General features: G+C 45.1%; 1 protein-coding gene across 2 annotated transcripts in view; it reads left to right on the top strand.

The window, feature by feature from the left end:
* GLRA1 (glycine receptor alpha 1) overlaps positions 1 to 13,734 on the top strand; it is a 37,491-nt gene extending 23,757 nt beyond the window's left edge. Inside the window, exons 4-9 of one of the 2 annotated variants that reach the window (XM_069869063.1) lie at positions 2,413 to 2,636; positions 6,415 to 6,497; positions 7,166 to 7,303; positions 7,657 to 7,871; positions 8,543 to 8,689; positions 13,366 to 13,734. In XM_069869063.1, the coding sequence (XP_069725164.1) occupies positions 2,413 to 2,636; positions 6,415 to 6,497; positions 7,166 to 7,303; positions 7,657 to 7,871; positions 8,543 to 8,689; positions 13,366 to 13,656 (1,098 nt within the window). In that variant the 3' untranslated portion in view covers positions 13,657 to 13,734. Of the gene's footprint in view, positions 1 to 2,412; positions 2,637 to 6,414; positions 6,498 to 7,165; positions 7,304 to 7,656; positions 7,872 to 8,542; positions 8,690 to 13,341 lie in introns of both variants that reach the window. The other variant, XM_069869062.1, reaches the window with a different exon arrangement.
* Positions 13,735 to 18,155: the final 4,421 nt, after the last annotated feature.

Raw genomic sequence — 18,155 nt, 5'->3', positions numbered from 1 at the left:
CCTTTTTTGTATCACAACATAAACGCTCAGGTGTCTACATTCCAAACAAAGAAATATCCATTGCAAACACTTGTCTTCAAAGGAGGATCACAAAGAATAGACCGCACCAGAGTTATTCATACATCCACAATTGCAGTCTTTCTGTCTATGGCCTCTTATGCCTGTTGTGGTGGCAATGAAAATCTCTCTACACTTCTCACCCTTTCCTTTTTTCTTTTGGCAAATTTTGGAGCTGAAGTGGTGAATTTACTCCAGCAGCAAAGCTTATCTGCAGCAACACAGGCTGTTGTAGAGAGATTGGCTCCATCTCACCCCTCCTTCCAACATTCCATCAGGCTGAGAACAATTCTGGGCAGCTACCAGTGAAGTTTCTTCCAAACATGAGTTTAATTTGTGTTATACATGACATAAGCCCCCAACTGGAGCTGACCTGCTAGCATCCAGCTTATTTGTAGCTGAATAAGCAAAACAACCTTTTGCTTTCTACCTATTAGGTCAGTGACATTAATTTCCCCTGACTGCAATGGCTGCAGATATTTACACACAGAATAGGGAGAATTGAAAGTATACAAGTTGTCTGGGGAGTTGTTGCGTGCCATGGGAAGTGGTGATTCAGGGTTACTTTCATTTTCCAGGTTTGCACGATTGGCTGGTGCTTTGCTAAGACCCTGATTCCTTGCTGTCCACAGCTATTCACATTTTCTCAAGACACGGTATCCAGGATGGACAGAGATGAATAATTAAGTCAGAGGGATGCACTAGGACTTGTGAAGGTGACATTTAGGATATCAGCAGAAGGAGTGTTGCAACCCTTTCATGTTCATAGGTCTGCTTCTTTTAGCATCAAGTCCTTAGCCCATTTGCTATTGTCACAACCATTAATGTCATTAGCAGCTTCCGTGCTCTGAGGATGCAGATGGCACTAAGTGGCCTGAAACAGATTTTCAACCTCGGGCTTGGCTATAAACTACCCCATCCAAAGCACAAGGCACCCAAGACACAGTACTCTCCCAATTCTGCTATGTGACTGGACTCCTTAAGAGTCATCCTCCTGGACAAGAGGCTGTAGATTCATAGTCAAGCAAGCACTTGAGACAGCAACATCAGAAAGCCTGCTCTCCACATGCACCCTTCAACCCCAGAGCTTTGTGTTCTCCATGTGGAAAGAATAGACCTGATGGCAAAGAGTCAGGAAGATTTCCTCAGAGATGTGAAATAGCCTCACTGAACGAAAGGTCCTAGTGCCTACAGCAGGTCCTAGACACGGTCAGACACCTTCCATTAACTGTGTCTTAATAGAAGTCTATGAAGTGCATTGGTATTAGAAAGGCACCAAAGAAAATTTTCAATCATCAGAGCAACTATTAGTTTGGGCCAGTGCAGAGAAATTGGTTTATTGTATGCTGCTCTTCAGCTGCAGTTGGCCTCTGTCCTTAGAAAATGTCAATTAATTTGTGGACATGGAGCTTTTATCCCTCTCTTGATAGCTGGCATGTCCTCTTTTCATTTCAATTTGTTGGCTCACTTTCTTATATGAAATTCAGCAGAAGATCACCCTGGGAAGGTATCGGTCAGACAGGGAGAACAAAAACTGCCTTTAATTGTCCAGGAGAACATCTGAGCTCGACCTCAGCAGCCAGCCTTGGCCTGGGGAGCTCAGGGGACCTGTAAGACACACTGTTACATGGTGGATATGATTTTGCATAGTGCTGGGGAGTAGCTTCAATTAAAGAAGATGGCAATCATATAAAATCTGTAGCATTTATGGCACATTGGCATTAGCGAGGGCAACCCAGAACACTCACTTTGGATTAGGAGAGCAGACTTCAGGCACATCCTTCCCACGTTCACATACTCTCACCAAGGGCAGCTGCTCCCATCAGTTCATCTGAGTTGCACTTACAGGAGACACGGGGAATATCCCTTCCATGAACTGCCTAGCTCACGGTGCCTTTTCTTTTCACAAGTCTGAAGGAACCATAAATAGTCACAATGTGGGATGGTTCAGCCCTAAAAAGAAGTTGGCTTCAATGTCTTTTCCCCCTTAATCCTCTGCAACAGTCGTCTTGCTGACACCGGCCCTTACAACCCCTGCAACTGAACATCACTTCTCCAGCCCCGGCGGTCAGTCTAGAGGTCTTGACTCTTCACACACAGCTGATGATTACTGTGATGGAGGGATGCAAGGATAGGCAGCTGCTCATGTTATGAGATAGCTGTAAGCCACAGAGCTAAAAATAACAACAGCTCCTTGAAAAATAACACCAAGATGACTTGCTGGAGCTTGGGAATGTAGGTCTAGACATGGTTTATTTTTGAGAATTATTTTAGTACATGCTCCCAAGGTCTCAGGGTCTTCAGCCTGCCCTGATCACTAATTGCATTTCTTTGCTCCCTGCTAACACTCTGCAGGATTACAGGGTGAATATCTTCCTGCGACAGAAGTGGAATGACCCACGGCTGGCATATAATGAATACCCTGATGACTCTCTGGACCTGGACCCCTCTATGCTGGACTCCATCTGGAAGCCTGATTTGTTCTTCGCTAATGAAAAAGGGGCCCATTTCCATGAGATTACCACAGACAACAAGCTTCTGAGGATCTCCAGAAATGGCAACGTCCTCTACAGCATCAGGTGAGGTGCCTCAATGGGGAGAGTTCCACCAAGGTAGAGGAGGGCAGAGCTAAACTCCCACCCCCTGTTCAAGCCTAAAATGAGGAAGTGGAGACTTTGGGCATGCAGTTGGATAATAGAAATTGAGGGGGTTTTAAGTGGCAAAGTATCCAATTAACGGTGTTATAGCAATGTGATGGGAAGGGACCTCTAGAGGTCTCCCACACAACCTCCTTCTGATGATTGACAACAATAGTTCAGGTTGTCTGTGGCTCTGCCTGGTCCAATTGAAATGCCCCATGGATGGAGATCCCATGACCTCTGTGGGCAGCCTGTGCCACCGTTGCATCCTCCTTCAGGGGCAGATTCCCTCACTTAAATATCACTGAAAAGTGAAACGCATACTTATTTCCTCAACTAATAATGTTTCAGGGCTGGGGGGCTTTTTTCAGTTAAATACAGCTACATGAGCTAAAAGAAATAAAAAAGGTTATTTATATCCAGCATTAACCTGTGCTTATAAGCTGTGAGGTCTACAGCTCTCTGTTTTCATGTGGGAACTGTGGGAGCAGAGTAATGTGAAGAGGTCTTTCTCCAGCCACCCCAAGCAGAAGATGTTGGCAAAAGTGTGGAATCTTTCTGGTAAAGTGCCACCAGCTACCTGAGCTTCAAGTCCTAATTCTGCATTAGTAGCTTCCCTTTAAAAGAAAGCATGAGAAACGCTGTTATTTTTCTTCATGGTTGAGGTGGCCATTCAAAAGGATTGGGCAGCCTGGCAGTGCTCTATCGCACATCAGTGAAAAGATTCAGACAGAGACAAGTTTTCCTATGCCTCACACCTCCTTCCAGAAGTCAGGATCTTGGAGAAGGGTGGTGCTTTCCAAAGGCATGGAGACTACACACTGTGAGCAAGGCTAACTCTGGGATGACAGAAGCCGCTGCATTGCTGGGGGTATTTGCACACCCCCAGGCAGCTCTGTCATCAAGATCTGCTGATACGCAACGGTGCCTGGGAAATTTATTTTCAGAAACAGTTTTCTTTAAAGAAGGGAAAGAAACAAGTGAAAAAAGGGGAGAATGGGAAATGTCTCCTTACATCAGTTGTGAAATCCATGTTGGGGCAGAAGGATACGGTACTTCAGCCAGATGGTCACCACTTGCTGCTGCTTTTACAACAGGCAGAAAAGTAATAACTAGGAAGGTGTTAGCCAAAGCATATTAAGATCAAATGTTGGTCTGGGAAGGAATTTAGCTCGTCTCTATATATCTCAGTCTGGGGACTTCTGACCCTCACTAGTAGATTCCTTAGCATCCCTGATGTAAAATTACTTGAGATATTATACTAGCACAAGCCTAAAACCAGCTGTCTTACACATAGAGGCGTAGAAGCCCATGAAAACTATGTTCTGAATGCTGCAGCATTTCCTGACAAAAAATTTAGGGAAACTGTCCAGAAGAGTTTCATGGCTTTGTCTCAGCATGACTCTTCCCATTTACCCCTTTGCCACTCGATGCAAGAATCCATCAGTGAAGCTGAAATAATTGCACTGAATTTCCCACAGGAAATCAAACCAGCCCCCCACATTCACTTCACTTCCAACCCCATCTGCTCTTTATTTTAAACCAAAGAAGTTAACACTAAACTTCATGAGCTTTAAGAGGGAAAGTTTAACTCTGTCTTGAAGACTTCCTCACCTCATGCGTAATGGAAATTTGCCTATGGTACACACGCCTCATCTCACACAGCAGCTCCCAGTGACAGCCATGGGGAATAAAAACCAGCATGGAACTGTAAAATGGAAAATAAACAGCTTAATTCTGCAACTTAGATAGTCTTCCTCAAACATCAGGGTGGTTCCAGTCCAAAAACCAACTTTCCGATGGCCAAAACAGTAAGACAATTGCTACAAACACTAGATGAATGTGGAAACTTCACATTTCTTACTTTTCTAGAAACAGGCAGGTAGTAAATCTGCCACCAGCAACTTGGCAGTGAGTGTGGCACAGAGTCCTGTTCCAGGTGAGTTTTCAGGAGCACAGAGGGGGAATAATGGGTAACCCCAGCACTGGGGTCGCTCTGCAAAACAGAGCAATGACTCAGCAGGAAACATGGAGCACTGAGGCTAAACTGATCACTGTTTTCAACTTGAAAACACTTCTGTTCTTGGTTTCAGAGAAGAATTTTACTATCTCCTTCATCTCCAAGTGAAAATGCAGGATTCTTGTTAAGTACCTCTTCCCGTGAAAACCCAAAAGAAACACCACAGTCCTGATGGAAGAACACAACGTAAATGCCAAGAGTTTCCAAAAGGAGAAATAGTCTTTCCCTTTTTAAAAAAAAGGTTTCTGTCTAAAGTGTTCTGCCATTTTCTACCCGGCTCTTCGCTACTACTATTTGCAATAGTCAAACCCTAGCCAAGACACTCACAAAAAGGTGGAATTTGTCCCATGCACCCAAAGCTCAGCACACTCAGGACTGGTCTCACCCAAAATCACCCTTGAGGATTTGACTCTCTGACCCCTCCTCAGCACACGCTTGTCCAGCATGCGCTCGGAATCTCATGACCTCGTCACAGCTACAGTCACCTCTGGCAGTTATTCACATCTAGAAGATATTTACAGTGAATTCTTCTCAAGGGGCTTGTCTGGAGACATAATTGAAGGCTTATCTCTCTGACTGATCAGAGCTGGAGCTCTCTGCTAGAGACGCAATGAGAAAAGCAAAGTGGGAAAAAGGCCAGTGGCAACTCTCTTCTACCCAGGTGTTTGTTTAAATACAGAAAATGCAGTTGTTTTCATAAAAAGGAAACATAAGCAGGTTGATTGTTTCTGCTGTCACAACATAACTCTAAGCTCAAGCAGAGAATTTCTTCCAACGTAAGGATTTAAGTTAAAACATCTTTCCCTCCTGCTAAGTTCCCTGTAGGTCTGATGATAGAAAAATTCAGTTCCTGTCCCCCAGGAAACTCTGCTATTTTTACATCAAGGCACAAAGCTGAAAAATCTAAACACTTCAGGGAACCCCGTTTTCAGCATTATCAAACCAAATAATACAAGTCTAGCTATCTGAATCAAATAATTTAATATCAGCTTGTTGAACCATACAAACATTTTGAGCCTAGATGATGGTATAGGGCAGCACAGCAATGAACCACAGAAGATGCAGCTTGCCCCTAGTGGAAAATGGAGCTTGAGAAACAAAACTAGGGGTGTCAAGAGGTACCACAGGAATTCAGGGAGATACCAAGGTTCATACTGACTTGCCACAGGCCATTGTCCCTGCTGAATATCCCACCAGAGTCTCTCTTTCCCTCCACAGCAACGTGTGATCTTGACCAAACCTCAGGGGTTATTTTAGCACAGCAATGTTCTGTTCAAAAATTTCCAAACAGTCTCAGTCTCTAGAGATGCATCTTGTGGGTCCAGAGGATGAGTTTGGGTTGCTGCTAATCCAGATTGTTGTGAACCTGAGGCAAGTAAAAAATATAGAAACAGCAAACCTGTTTGATGTGAAAACTCTGTCCTGCCCAGTCCATAACCACATTGCAATGAAACACCCTCTGCAGCAGGCAACTTTGACAGGAAACGTATCACAGACCCAAATGCTCATCATTTCTGATGTTTTCCAACATCACACGTGAAAACAGAGCCAGGGAAGAGGTGAGTAATTAGTCATTCACACCAGTGTGTCTCAGGCAAGGTACTAGCCTGTTTGCAACATTGATGTCTGTGAGGGTTCACTCCTCTCATTAGTACCACAAACTGTTTTGCATACCCCTGTGCTGTCTTCTCTCCTCAGGATCACGCTGACTCTGGCCTGCCCCATGGACCTGAAGAACTTTCCCATGGATGTACAAACATGCATCATGCAGTTAGAAAGCTGTGAGTCTTGTGCACGTCTCCATTTTGGAAAGGAGACAACATGTTTTTCCTCTTCCTCTCCCCTGTCATCTCCCCCCACACACAGCTACATTCCCAGTTCAGCCTTCACTGGAGGTTGCTCAAGAATTACTTGCTCAGGATTTTCCACTCAGTCAACACGTGATATTTCCTAGAGAAGCCAAACCCTGAAAGATCCCATGAGAGGAGCCCTGGCTTGCTTGTGTTTACATTGACCTTTCACTTCAGAGGAGAAAGGTGAAAGTGCTTTCAGCTGCAAATGGGATTTTTTTTTTCTCTCTGGATGAACATTTGCTTCTTGTACACGTTGCTTGTCCCAAAGAGGGGGAAAGATGATGAACAACTTCATTCAGAGAAAGAGGTCAAGTTTGAAAAAATAGCAAACAGGTCAACAAGCCAAATTCAAGAAAAAACGTGATGTATTGCATACTACTCATTGCACACCAAAACTGCTCCAGTGCAGCTCGTTATCCTATTTTTTACCACATGCACAAGCAGTTCTCATTACCCAATTCCCACTCATCATAGCATTGCCAAGGAAGGCCAGAATAAGCCCCTACTTCCAAGCACAGCTCTTTTCTACAAGTCTGTGCCTTTCCAGATCAGTATTTAATGTGTTTCATATGGTGTTTGTCCCCTCCTCCGAACAGTTGGCTACACAATGAACGACCTTATCTTTGAGTGGCAAGAAAAAGGAGCCGTGCAAGTTGCGGAAGGGCTGACGTTGCCTCAGTTTATCCTCAAAGAAGAGAAAGACTTGAGATACTGCACAAAGCACTACAACACAGGTCAGTGCTGTTTACCCTTAGCTGCAGGGTTCGTTAGAGAGGAATTGAGGACTGCATTTGCCAGAGTCTCCTGCTACATCTTATGGCACTCTTGTTCCACAAGCCTTGTCCTGCATAGCTAAGGATTACTTATATAAATACCTGTCTATATGTTGTGTGTATATGCATATATAGCAAATAAAAAGCAAATAGTCACAAGTGTGTGGAACCCCCTATTCCTCAGTAATATTTGCATTAGTTCAGGTGTGTTTGGTCTGGACCTTCTCTCACAGGATCTTCTTTTACTTTGACACAAGGGAGCAGGCTCACCCTGTCTTACCAGTAACCTTTCATGTATCTCCTGTCATTTTCAGGCAAGTTCACCTGTATAGAAGCTCGTTTCCACCTCGAGCGGCAGATGGGCTATTACCTGATCCAGATGTACATCCCCAGCCTCCTTATTGTCATCCTGTCCTGGATCTCCTTCTGGATCAATATGGATGCTGCACCTGCTCGTGTTGGTCTGGGGATCACCACAGTGCTCACTATGACCACACAGAGCTCTGGTTCCCGAGCATCATTGCCCAAGGTAAGGTACACACTTATCTTCACGGAAGAGGAAAACACGCGCTCTGTGGGGACCGCACATGAATAAGCCACCACACAGCTCCTCCTGCTCAACATAAGCCACGTTCTGCTCCTATTGCACTATTCCAGCTTAAGAGCAAGCAGAACAAATTCCAGACACCTCCTGCAAAAAATTTAGCAGAGTTTCTATGACTAGCAGCAAAACTTCCCCTAAGATTCAGCACACATCCAGCTGCCTGCAGCAAGGAACTCTGTACCTTACAAACCTCTACAGCAACTACACAGGAATATGCACTCTACATTCAAGCTTTTTACTCACTTGAACATCATATTTTTATAATTATACTGAATTTCCCTGTTATGAAGGGCTTCTGGTATGATCAGATTGGGTTACTATTTTCCTTGCATATAAACCATCACAATCAACACCTGGATAAATTAAAAACTATGGAATTATTGCTACTTAAGATTCCAGGAGCCCTTTCCCTGGCCTGATAATACATTCATGTTTAATGAGCAAGATCTTGGTAATCAAGAGCAAATGTCAACTGTATCATGGCTTGATCAACTCATTCCAAAGACCTTGGGAGTAATATGGAAAATGGTAACTAAAAGGCATTTGGATAAAGAAATCACCTCATCTCAGTCTCCCTCTCTCTCTCTGATGCTTAGGTGTCCTATGTGAAAGCCATAGACATCTGGATGGCCGTGTGCTTGCTGTTTGTGTTCTCCGCACTCCTGGAATACGCTGCTGTCAACTTCGTGTCCCGGCAGCACAAAGAGCTGCTCAGGTTCAGAAGGAAGAGGAGGCATCATAAGGTAATACATAAAGCATGATGGACACAGCTGAAATTTGTCCCAGCAGAACATCACTACATGGTCAATTGAACTGAGCCGCTAGCTCCCTGGGAAGCCCTCAGTATGATCAGATGTTAGGGAAGGTCACACATTAAAAATCAGGGCTACCTCAATGAATCTTGTCTCTTCTAATAGTCTTCTAGTCCCCAGGGGTCTAGCAAGCTGGTTTTTGTTGTCTAGCCAAGCAGTCTAAGACAAAAGTGTTGTTCTGAACAGAAGAATTTCCACAAAGCATTGTTGTGGTCTGAGTTCTCTTCAGAAGACACGGTGAGGGCTGAGAGGAGGCAGGCAGGGAGATGTGAGGGATGTCTATCAGAGGACAGCATCCCTCAACAAGACAGCTAACATCAGCCCAGAGGTAAGTGACACCTTTTTTGTCTTTGTCATCTCCATGTTCAAAAGCATCTGCTTCTCAGATGGACTGCCAATTCCTCTCAGAAGGAAAGAGCATTCTTCGCAGCCTTAGCCTCACTCCATGCTTGTTCACCATGACTGACGCCAACCTGAGCATGCATGCATCACACAGACATGCATCCCCTGCAGCCTAGACTCTGCTAGCTTTTAGGCTGAGGTATCACAGCCAAGATTTTACCTCACAGGATGCCCTAGAGAGAAACGTGATCAGAAGACCAAAGGTACGAAAAAATTGCCCCTTATAAATTAGTAGAATTAGGCATGTGGCGTTAAATTTTCAGCACAAGGCTTGAGAGGCTGCCCTCAAGCTAGTATTAAAAAAAAAAAAAAAAAAAAGAAACAAACCAGCGTATTTGCTAAGAAAAAGAACCACATAGAAAATTTTGCTGATGAGAATCTCAAGAGAACCCCTGAGAGACCACCAAGGTCTGCCAAAAATATTCCTCATAAGTGTTTTTCCTGCCCTCTGTTTTAAAGAGCCCCTCATGATCCATCCCATTCAGGGACTCCCTACTCTATTGCTTCACTGTCCCAGCCATTAAAAGTCTTTCTCAGGGTCTAAACTGTCCTACAGCTGCTCACAGTGTGTGCCTAAAGAACCGCCACCGTTCCAGGAGGCAGCAGGGGCTAAGGAGCAGGAATCTCTGTCTCTTTGAGGATTTGCCTCTCTGTTTCAGTTGTCTTATCTGCAAAACAGGAGATTATTGTTCACTTGTTCTCAACACATTCAGGACCAGGGAGGAAGATTGTTGGACAAATGCAGGGGAAACTAAGTAACAGATGAGACCATCAGCACCCATTGATTTTGTCAGCCTTGCTATCTCAATATCATCTGGGGCTGGTTTTGCTCAGAAGGCGTAGCCTGCTTAATAGAGCAAAAGCTAAAAACTTCCAACTCAGGTGCCTCATAGTGCTTTTATCTCTTCATCCAGATTCAAGCATCTTGTCTCTTCATCTATGCTGTTGTATGTAGATCAGTCTGTTGATAAAACAATAAGGAGGGAAAAGCCAATAATACACAGACAAGTTTAAGAGATATTTGCCAGAGGTGCTGCACTGAACACAAGGCTGCTACTACAATCCCTGCCCAGTCTCACAGCAATTTAATTGGAACAAAGCATAAACAAAAACACTTCCAAAAGCAAAATGAACAAGGTTTGCAGGCTCATCAGAAAAGTAGGAGCTGACTGCAAATATGCAAATGAGTTCATGCAGCTGTAATGAACATAATTGCTCTCTCCCAACGTCCTGACTTGTCTGGGTATCTCTGCCTGGTTTAATCATGATACGCCAGGCTAAAAACAAGTGAGATGTTGCAGTGGTCCATGCCAGTGGAGGCAGCTGGGAAGAGGACCAGCCCATGCCTACATTTCTTAGGTCTGCTCAAATCAAAAGCTACTAGCCATTCTTCACAGCTCAACGTGCTCGACAATGCGCTGTGGTCTGGCATTAATACAAGTGAATCCAGACAAATCTGTTTCTTACTTTCCTCAGAGTTGGATGCAAGGTGCTAGATTATTTTCATGATTAAGGATCTTTCTTCCTCTCTAAAAAAATAAAAATCAGACCAAGAAGTACCTCTTGCCAGGTTTCTGTTGGCCCTTTCCATTTCTAAGCCACCTCTTACCATCTCTCTTTCTGGAAGGAGAGGATTAGACTAGAAAGATCAACTAGAGAGTTCTCTCCAAACCCGTTACTCTGTCTGCGCTTACTGGGGCAGACAGGTCCTGGCATGGGGACATGTAGGAACTGTGATGTCTAAGGAGACTTACTGTCCCTTCACGGTATGGACCCATCTGGTTAATATGATGCCATCATCAGACCCAGCCCAAGACCAGCCCAGTGTGGCTAATGGTGCCTTTCCCCTTCTCCTTCGATATTATAACTTCAAAAAGTCACCATGAGCTTCTTTATCCTGGATACAGCACTCATAAAACAAATCAGCCACAGAAAATAGCCAGTAGCCCCTTGAAAATGAGAAGACAAAAGAAATTCAGTAAATTATGGGATTATGTGATTTAGGCTAAAGTAGATAAGCATCAGTGTATGTACATTTGGGAAAGCAGAAAAGAGCAGAGGTGGTTTTACCTGACCTCTCATAATACAAATGTGATGAGAAGGTCTATAACCTCCTAGCGTCTCAGAAAGCCAGGCTTTTGCACGTATTATTAGATACACAAATGAGTCCAGTTAAGGAGAGAGGGACATCTTTGGGATGCAAAGAACCTTTACAAAACTGTCCCTGATGCCCCAGAGCAGAGGGATGCCAGTACCTGGTGCCCCCAGGCACAGCCCAGGGCTCCGGTGTCATCTCGTGCCACCTGCCGGCAGGTGCTACAGCATCACCAGGCAGCAGGAAGGTCAGAAATGGTCCCTGCAGCCTCTGCCCCTCCAGGTCCTCATTCACCTTCAGAGGCTCATCTGCAGTGCAGGTTCTGGCTGCCTTAAAAGTACAACGTCTGCATTGCCTAACATAAGAAAATCAGCCTTTCATCTGAAAAAAAAGGCTCTCCAAGAGTAGAGTTTCTGTGAGTCTAACTGCCAGCTCACAAAGTATCTCCTATTAGATCTTTAACACCTGGACTTACCCAGCCCCAAGAGCAGCTAGGCCCTAATTTTTGGCGACTCATTTTCTCCAACCAGCACACTGTGCCCTTGTAGGGACATTATTAGGAAGCAAAGATATGGCCTCAAGCTCCACCAGGGGAGGTTTAGGCTGGACATTAGGACATTCTTCATAGAAAGGGTCATTGGGAACTGGAACAGGCTGCCCAGGGAGGTGGTTGAGTCACATTCCCTGGAGGTGTTTAAGGCACGGTTTAGTGTTTGATAGGAATGGTTGGACTCGATGATCCGGTGGGTCTCTTCCAACCTGGTTATTCTATGATTCTATATCTAAGGATTTTCCAGTCTCAGGTGCCCAAGACAAGAGATACACAAGGATGACACAACTAGAGTAGGGAAGAATGGTCCAAAGGCCTGCAAAGATGTCTTAGCCAGAACTCTGAAAAAAAATAAGCCTGCTGGTATGTCCTACATCTTACCAGCTTGTCACCTTCCTCCAAAAAAATCCCAAAATAAAGAAGGCTTGATTTTATTTGGGTTGGTTTGCTTTGCTCAGATATGCTGGCGTACTCTCCCTTCTGCTCCTTCACCCCAGCCCCCTGGCACAGTGACTCCATCCCACGCAGTTGCCCGCTCAGTACAGGGGCCATCCAGAAAAGACACTCTGCAAAGATAGGAAGGAATAGCAAGGCACGTTTGGCAGGCGGGTTACGAGAGAGGGGGTATAGGGGGTATATCGGTGTTGGGGGACACAGCATGAATCAGCCTCCATGACCGTTAATTAGTGCCATTTGTCTAACGGTTAGTCCCAGTGACCTGTGCTCAAGAGTCTTGGGTTTCTGACCCTGCCTCTGCAGCTCACTGGTTGTATTACTTCCGCCAAACTTGGTTTTCCTGTGATTACATCTCCATGTCCCACAGAAGAGAGCTAAATCATCCTCAAAAGCCTGCAAGACCTCCACCAAAACCAGCATTACCATCTGCCTTTAGACTGGAAACTAAATTAATTTTCTTACTCAATAACTGGAATTGGTGCAAGCAGCCATGTCTTACCATTGACCCGCAGAGGACGCTTCTATTCCTCACCTAAAAGATGCCCCATGGGGAGGGGTTCTAGGTTCTTCCACAGGAGGAGGACTGGTTGCACGCTGCCTGCAGAGGTCTTTTCCTGGACAGCTCTCGCCTCCCGCGCATCCATGTAACTCCGTAGGAAGCCTCGCACTGTAATTTTGACTACTTGAGTTACATGGAGCCCACTCCTTCTGGGCAAGCTGATACAGCACAGGCTAAAGAAAGAAGGTGCTGGTAGGAGCTGGGGGGAGGGAGAGACAGAAGCAAAACAGGGGATGCAACTGGAAAAACAAAAGCAGTACCCTAATCCCTCCAAGTATGTCAAAGACTCCAGCGGGGTGGAAGTCAGTCCTGTTCTCCGTGGGGTGCCTGGATCCCCTGATTTGCATCTGTGCATCACACAACTGGCACCCCTCTATAAGGCTGATCTCCCAAAAGCAGAGGGTTTGTCCAAGGGAGCTAAAGTTAGGGCATGACAGAGATGTCTTTCCCTTGCAGAGCAGGAAGCTGTCAGTGGAGAGCCTTATAGCAAGGGTGCACTGTCTATATCTCATTTTAAGCAGAGCCCCATGCTCAATCTGTTTCAGGAGGATGACACTGGTGAAGGCAGGTTCAATTTCACTGCCTACGGGATGGGACCAGCTTGCCTACAAGCCAAGGATGGCATCTCCGTCAAGGGCGCCAACAACAACAACACAACCAACCCTGTCCCCGCACCGTCCCGCTCCCCCGAGGAGATGCGCAAGCTCTTCATTCAGCGAGCCAAGAAGATCGACAAGATCTCACGCATCGGCTTCCCTATGGCATTTCTCATCTTCAACATTTTCTACTGGATCATCTACAAGATCGTCCGCAGAGAGGATGTGCACAACCAGTGAGGGAAGGGGAGCAGCTGGGAGGGAGTGAGCAATCCTTTATATATGTGCAATAGCAATGCAGCAATGCATGAATTTAAGAATGTGGCAATATCTACTAAAAAAATAGGGGGGAGGGGGGCTGGGAGGGAATTTTAATCATGTCAACTGAGGTTAACCGGCACAGGGAAGAGAACAAAAGCTCTTGATCCAGGGACTGCAGGGTGGGGCTTAGGATAGGAAGGTTTGGGTTGCTCCAGCTGCAATCCAAGCAGTGTAATATATTAATATATATTCATGCTTAATTATAATGCGAAAAAGAAAAGAGTCAAGAAAAGAAAAACAAAAAAAAATATCCTTTTTTTAGCCTATTAACAGCTTAGATTCTCAAGTCACCGGAATGATTCATAATTCCATGTGCAGAAATGACTGCAATTATGCTTTATCTGACTTTTGCTATAGAAAGGCCATACCAGTCAAGCACGTGGGGAAAAAGAACCCTAACAAAAGGGTAGGGGGGGAACCCAACCCAAGAAAATCATGCTATGCTTCTCTAGGTTTTGCACTTTGAAAAATGGATAGGCAGGAAACTTAAGAAAGAGGCTGTTGTCTGCTATTTATTTTATATATTTACTTTTTTAGTCACTGGTTTGCCAATCAAACACTTTGTGACTTTTGTATAGGGGAAAGCAAATATATTATCTCTCTCATTCCCACCACAGAGAATCCAATCGGAAATGCAAAAAGGACATCAGGGCCTTCATCAGAAATCACAGGTACCTTCTGTCCTTTTAAATGACCTGGCACGATTCAAGTCCCAGAAGCCAGAAATACTGTTCAGAAAACTAGAAATTATGAAGAGTTTTTAAAACAGCTCTTTATTTTTTTTTTTTCCAAACCTCTTCCTGCCATATTTCTTTGCAATGAGGGGGGATGGAAGCAGTGGATGAGTTAAAGCAGAAATTGTATTTAGAACATAGAGAAATCAGGCATATTTAATGCCTTGTTGTGACAGGAACGGGCAAATGGCAATATTGTCAGTAAGGGGTGGGAGGGGGGGAAAAAGGTGTGTACAGAGAGAGTGGCTTTTATTTTCAGACATTTCATAGCAGTAATATGAATAGCAAAGCTCTGAAACTCTATTTTTTTATCTATTTTGGTGCTGCATTTAGCTTTAACATGAACTGGAAGGTGGAGCAGGCTGCTTGGCCCCAGGAGGGGAGGCTGGCACAGTTTGATGGGGAAAGGGGGAGGGAACAGGTGAGCAAAGGGGGTTCCCTTTGGACAAGGGGTAGCACAGGTAGGTATTTGGGGTGGGAAGGGACGTACCAAATGCCTTCAGGGTGTTTTTTGAAAGCCCAGCTTAGGGCTGGCATGGGCAAGTCAAAGGGCTTGATGCCCCACTTGCCTTGCTGGGGCATGAACTGGGCTGCAGCACCCAGGGCGATTCAGTCGTGTTCATTTGCACTTTATAGAGGCGGGTAAAAAGGCATGAAGGGAGAGACAATCAGTCTGCACTGAAGCACTTGGGATAAGGTCTGGATTAGGCACTAAATGAATGCAGAGAGACAAGTGGCACTTCGACTCTCCCCTCCTCTTCCCTCACTCCTGTCTCCTGCTCAGGACTGGATGAGACTGACCTGGGCTGTGGATCTGATGCTTGTTCTGGGAATAGAGGCGGTCAGGCTTGCAGAAGCTGCGTCCCCCATAGCAACTGGAGCAGCTCACAGGAAAGCACCTTCCAACCCAGGTCAGCAACATCCAAGCCTGGGAGAGGAGGTGAGAGCCTATGCTCAGCCATGGGTGAGCGCAGTGAGGCGCAGCTACTGGGGAGAAAGGGAGCCCAGGGACCTGCAAGCTTTGCTAGCACAGGCTCGGTGTTAAGAGGAGAAAGCCCAGAGAAAGGCATGAGAGATCTCCTGGGCTGGGTAGAGGGACACCCATCTCCGAGGCTGCCAATTCAGCACCTTTCACCAGCACTAAACACACTTTATTTAAAAAAAAAATTTAAAAAATAAAAATAAAAAAAAAGGAAAGAAACCAAGGATAGGAAAAAAGGGAGAATAAAAGAAAAACATGATAGTCATTGCATGGACTGGGGCAAATGGCAATATTTCCTAATGTTTTCGCAAAGGCCACCTAGCTTTCTGAGTCCCTGTGCACTGCTGAGACAAGGAAAGGTCACGCAATACCAGTACAAACCAGTACATCAGCACCTTCCCTCTACTGGAGCAGCAGAAAACCTGTGGGCTGAGGGTTTCTCCTTCCCCTGGCAGACAGTGCTTTCCCAAGCAGGGAGAGCTCAAGCTGTTGAGCAGAGCCATTATTTGATGGTAGGACAACTTTCCAAGCCTTGGCTGGAGCCCAAGTCTGCTGTTGGCTCTGGTTTTGCTTACCGAATTATTGAACTCTCCCTGCGTGCACGACAGACAAGTTGTGCCAACTGCGGGTTATGCGATTGCTTTAAACGGCTTGTCCTTGTCTGAGACGAAAGAGCAAACCCAGGGAATTCCCTGCCTTGCCCAGCAGCAGGACAGAGGCTTGGCAGCCCATGCGCTGCAATTCCTCACTTACACAGGGAAACAACCACAAATTGTTGTCATTTAGGCAAAAAAAAAGAGGTGGATTGACACTCAACCCTTGTACTTGGGAGCCAGGCAATTTGGTTGTGGTCCATACAACTTCTTTGTCTCCCCAGGCTATGTGAGATCGTACACCAGGGCACTGCCAGCTGCAGAGCTGTGGGTTTCCTCCCTACTGGAGTTGCTCTAAGGAGCTGCCTGTAGGTTCTTAACAAGTCCTATGCACCTCCCTCCCACCCAAGTGAGTGTTGATCCTACATCCCAAGGGCAAGAGCAGAGCAAGGAGAAGGCGTATGTTCCCACGTGCTTTCATTCTGCTCCAGCTTAGAGAAGAGCCTTGAGACCAAAAGGGAATCCCATGCTTATCCTAGATTTATGGCTTGGAGATGCAGATAAGCTCATGATTACTGCTTCACTGGAGCTCTAGTGTCACTTCTTGGCACTAAGGCCAGAGGAAGGCAAATTAGGGTCTAGAAATTATCAGAAAGATGCTCACATTTCCTGCAGAAGCACTTCAGCTGCCAGTGGAGCCCACAGGAGTTCAGGACCTGAAAGAAGAATTACATGCTTACTAGACTGCCTTTCCATCCAGTTCAACTCTGCCAACCACCACACGCGTTTGATGCTCACCACAAGCACTATTACTTTCTCTTCATTAAGCAGCCAGTCTCCATTCAGGCCATTTCCCAGCCCCAGGGCTGCCTGCACGGCGACAGCAAGAAGCGCTCACATCCGAGTATGAAACATGCTGGGGTCTTGGCAGAGGTCTGATGGTGCCGAGATAACTGTCCCACAGATGTCCTGCCAGTTCCACCACGTAGATGAGGCCTCAGTCCATCCTCAGAGTCCCTGGCAAGTCTATGCAATTTCCAAAATCAAACATTTTTCTCCATTTGTACCAGGCTGTGTTTAGTTTCTGTATTGCAACAGAACTTGCTGTGATAACCTATCTCACCTTCAAAGCAGGTTGCTTTGGTAGTATGAGAAATCGTATTTACTGGTAAGAATGCACAGGATTTGATATAACATTTTAAATTCAATCAATATGCCTGGAAGCTAACACAGTAATTGTTAGCTCTTGTTAAGAACAAGGCTCAGAAGCAAAACATCTGAATAAAATAAACAGTGGTCAGTCTGGCAGTAGAGAGAGAAAATAGGGTTCCAGTTCACTTGGACTTTTCTGAAAAGCATAGTTTTCCCCAAACAATAGTATTTCCAGATGTTGCTGGAAATTTATCACTTCACGAGCAGGAATTATTTTTCTTAATATAACTTTAAGAAGGCAAAAAGAAAAGGTAGGATAAATTTGCTATTTTTTGGATCAGGTTAATGAGTTTTTCCCACTTCAATTCCTCATTAAAGCAGCTCTTTGGCCAATCTCAGTACCATGGAAATCTGAGAGGTGCTGAAGAGGGTCCAGGACAAACCAGTAGGCACGTGGTCTGCTCCAGAGTGCAAGGCTCAGCCGTGACCCTGGCCAAGCACCAGCAACACACAGGCAGGGCCATTCGCTTCATGGGTCTGGTAAAACCCTCATTCCTCCTGTCCAAAAAGCCTTAACTGATCAGGGCTGGAGGACTTTGTTCCTAGAAACATCAAACAATTTCAAATGTTGAATAGTACTCTCACTTCCTCTGAGCAGAAATAATTTGCTTTTGTTTGTTCTAGACTTTTCTGGAAGGTTGTTGTGTTGTTTTTTTTTTTTTTTTTCTTCTGCCTTTTTGAAAGTTCTTTACCTTTACAGCAGATCCAAGATGACTCAAATTACCCTATTGATTGTCCTTAATATCGACTGTAATTTAAAAGACCTTGCTTGGTTTCGTAATGCTAGTGGAAAAAAGATTAACAGTATTTAAACTACATATATTTTTAAAGAGAAAGGAACCTATGAAAGGAAAAAGTGTATTTTAAATGGTGCCATATTTTTCACAAGTTTTATAC

Source organism: Phaenicophaeus curvirostris, chromosome 15 (genome assembly GCF_032191515.1).
Source record: "Phaenicophaeus curvirostris isolate KB17595 chromosome 15, BPBGC_Pcur_1.0, whole genome shotgun sequence".
Taxonomy (NCBI): Eukaryota; Metazoa; Chordata; class Aves; order Cuculiformes; family Cuculidae; genus Phaenicophaeus; species Phaenicophaeus curvirostris.
This window is presented reverse-complemented; position numbering and strand designations above follow the sequence as displayed.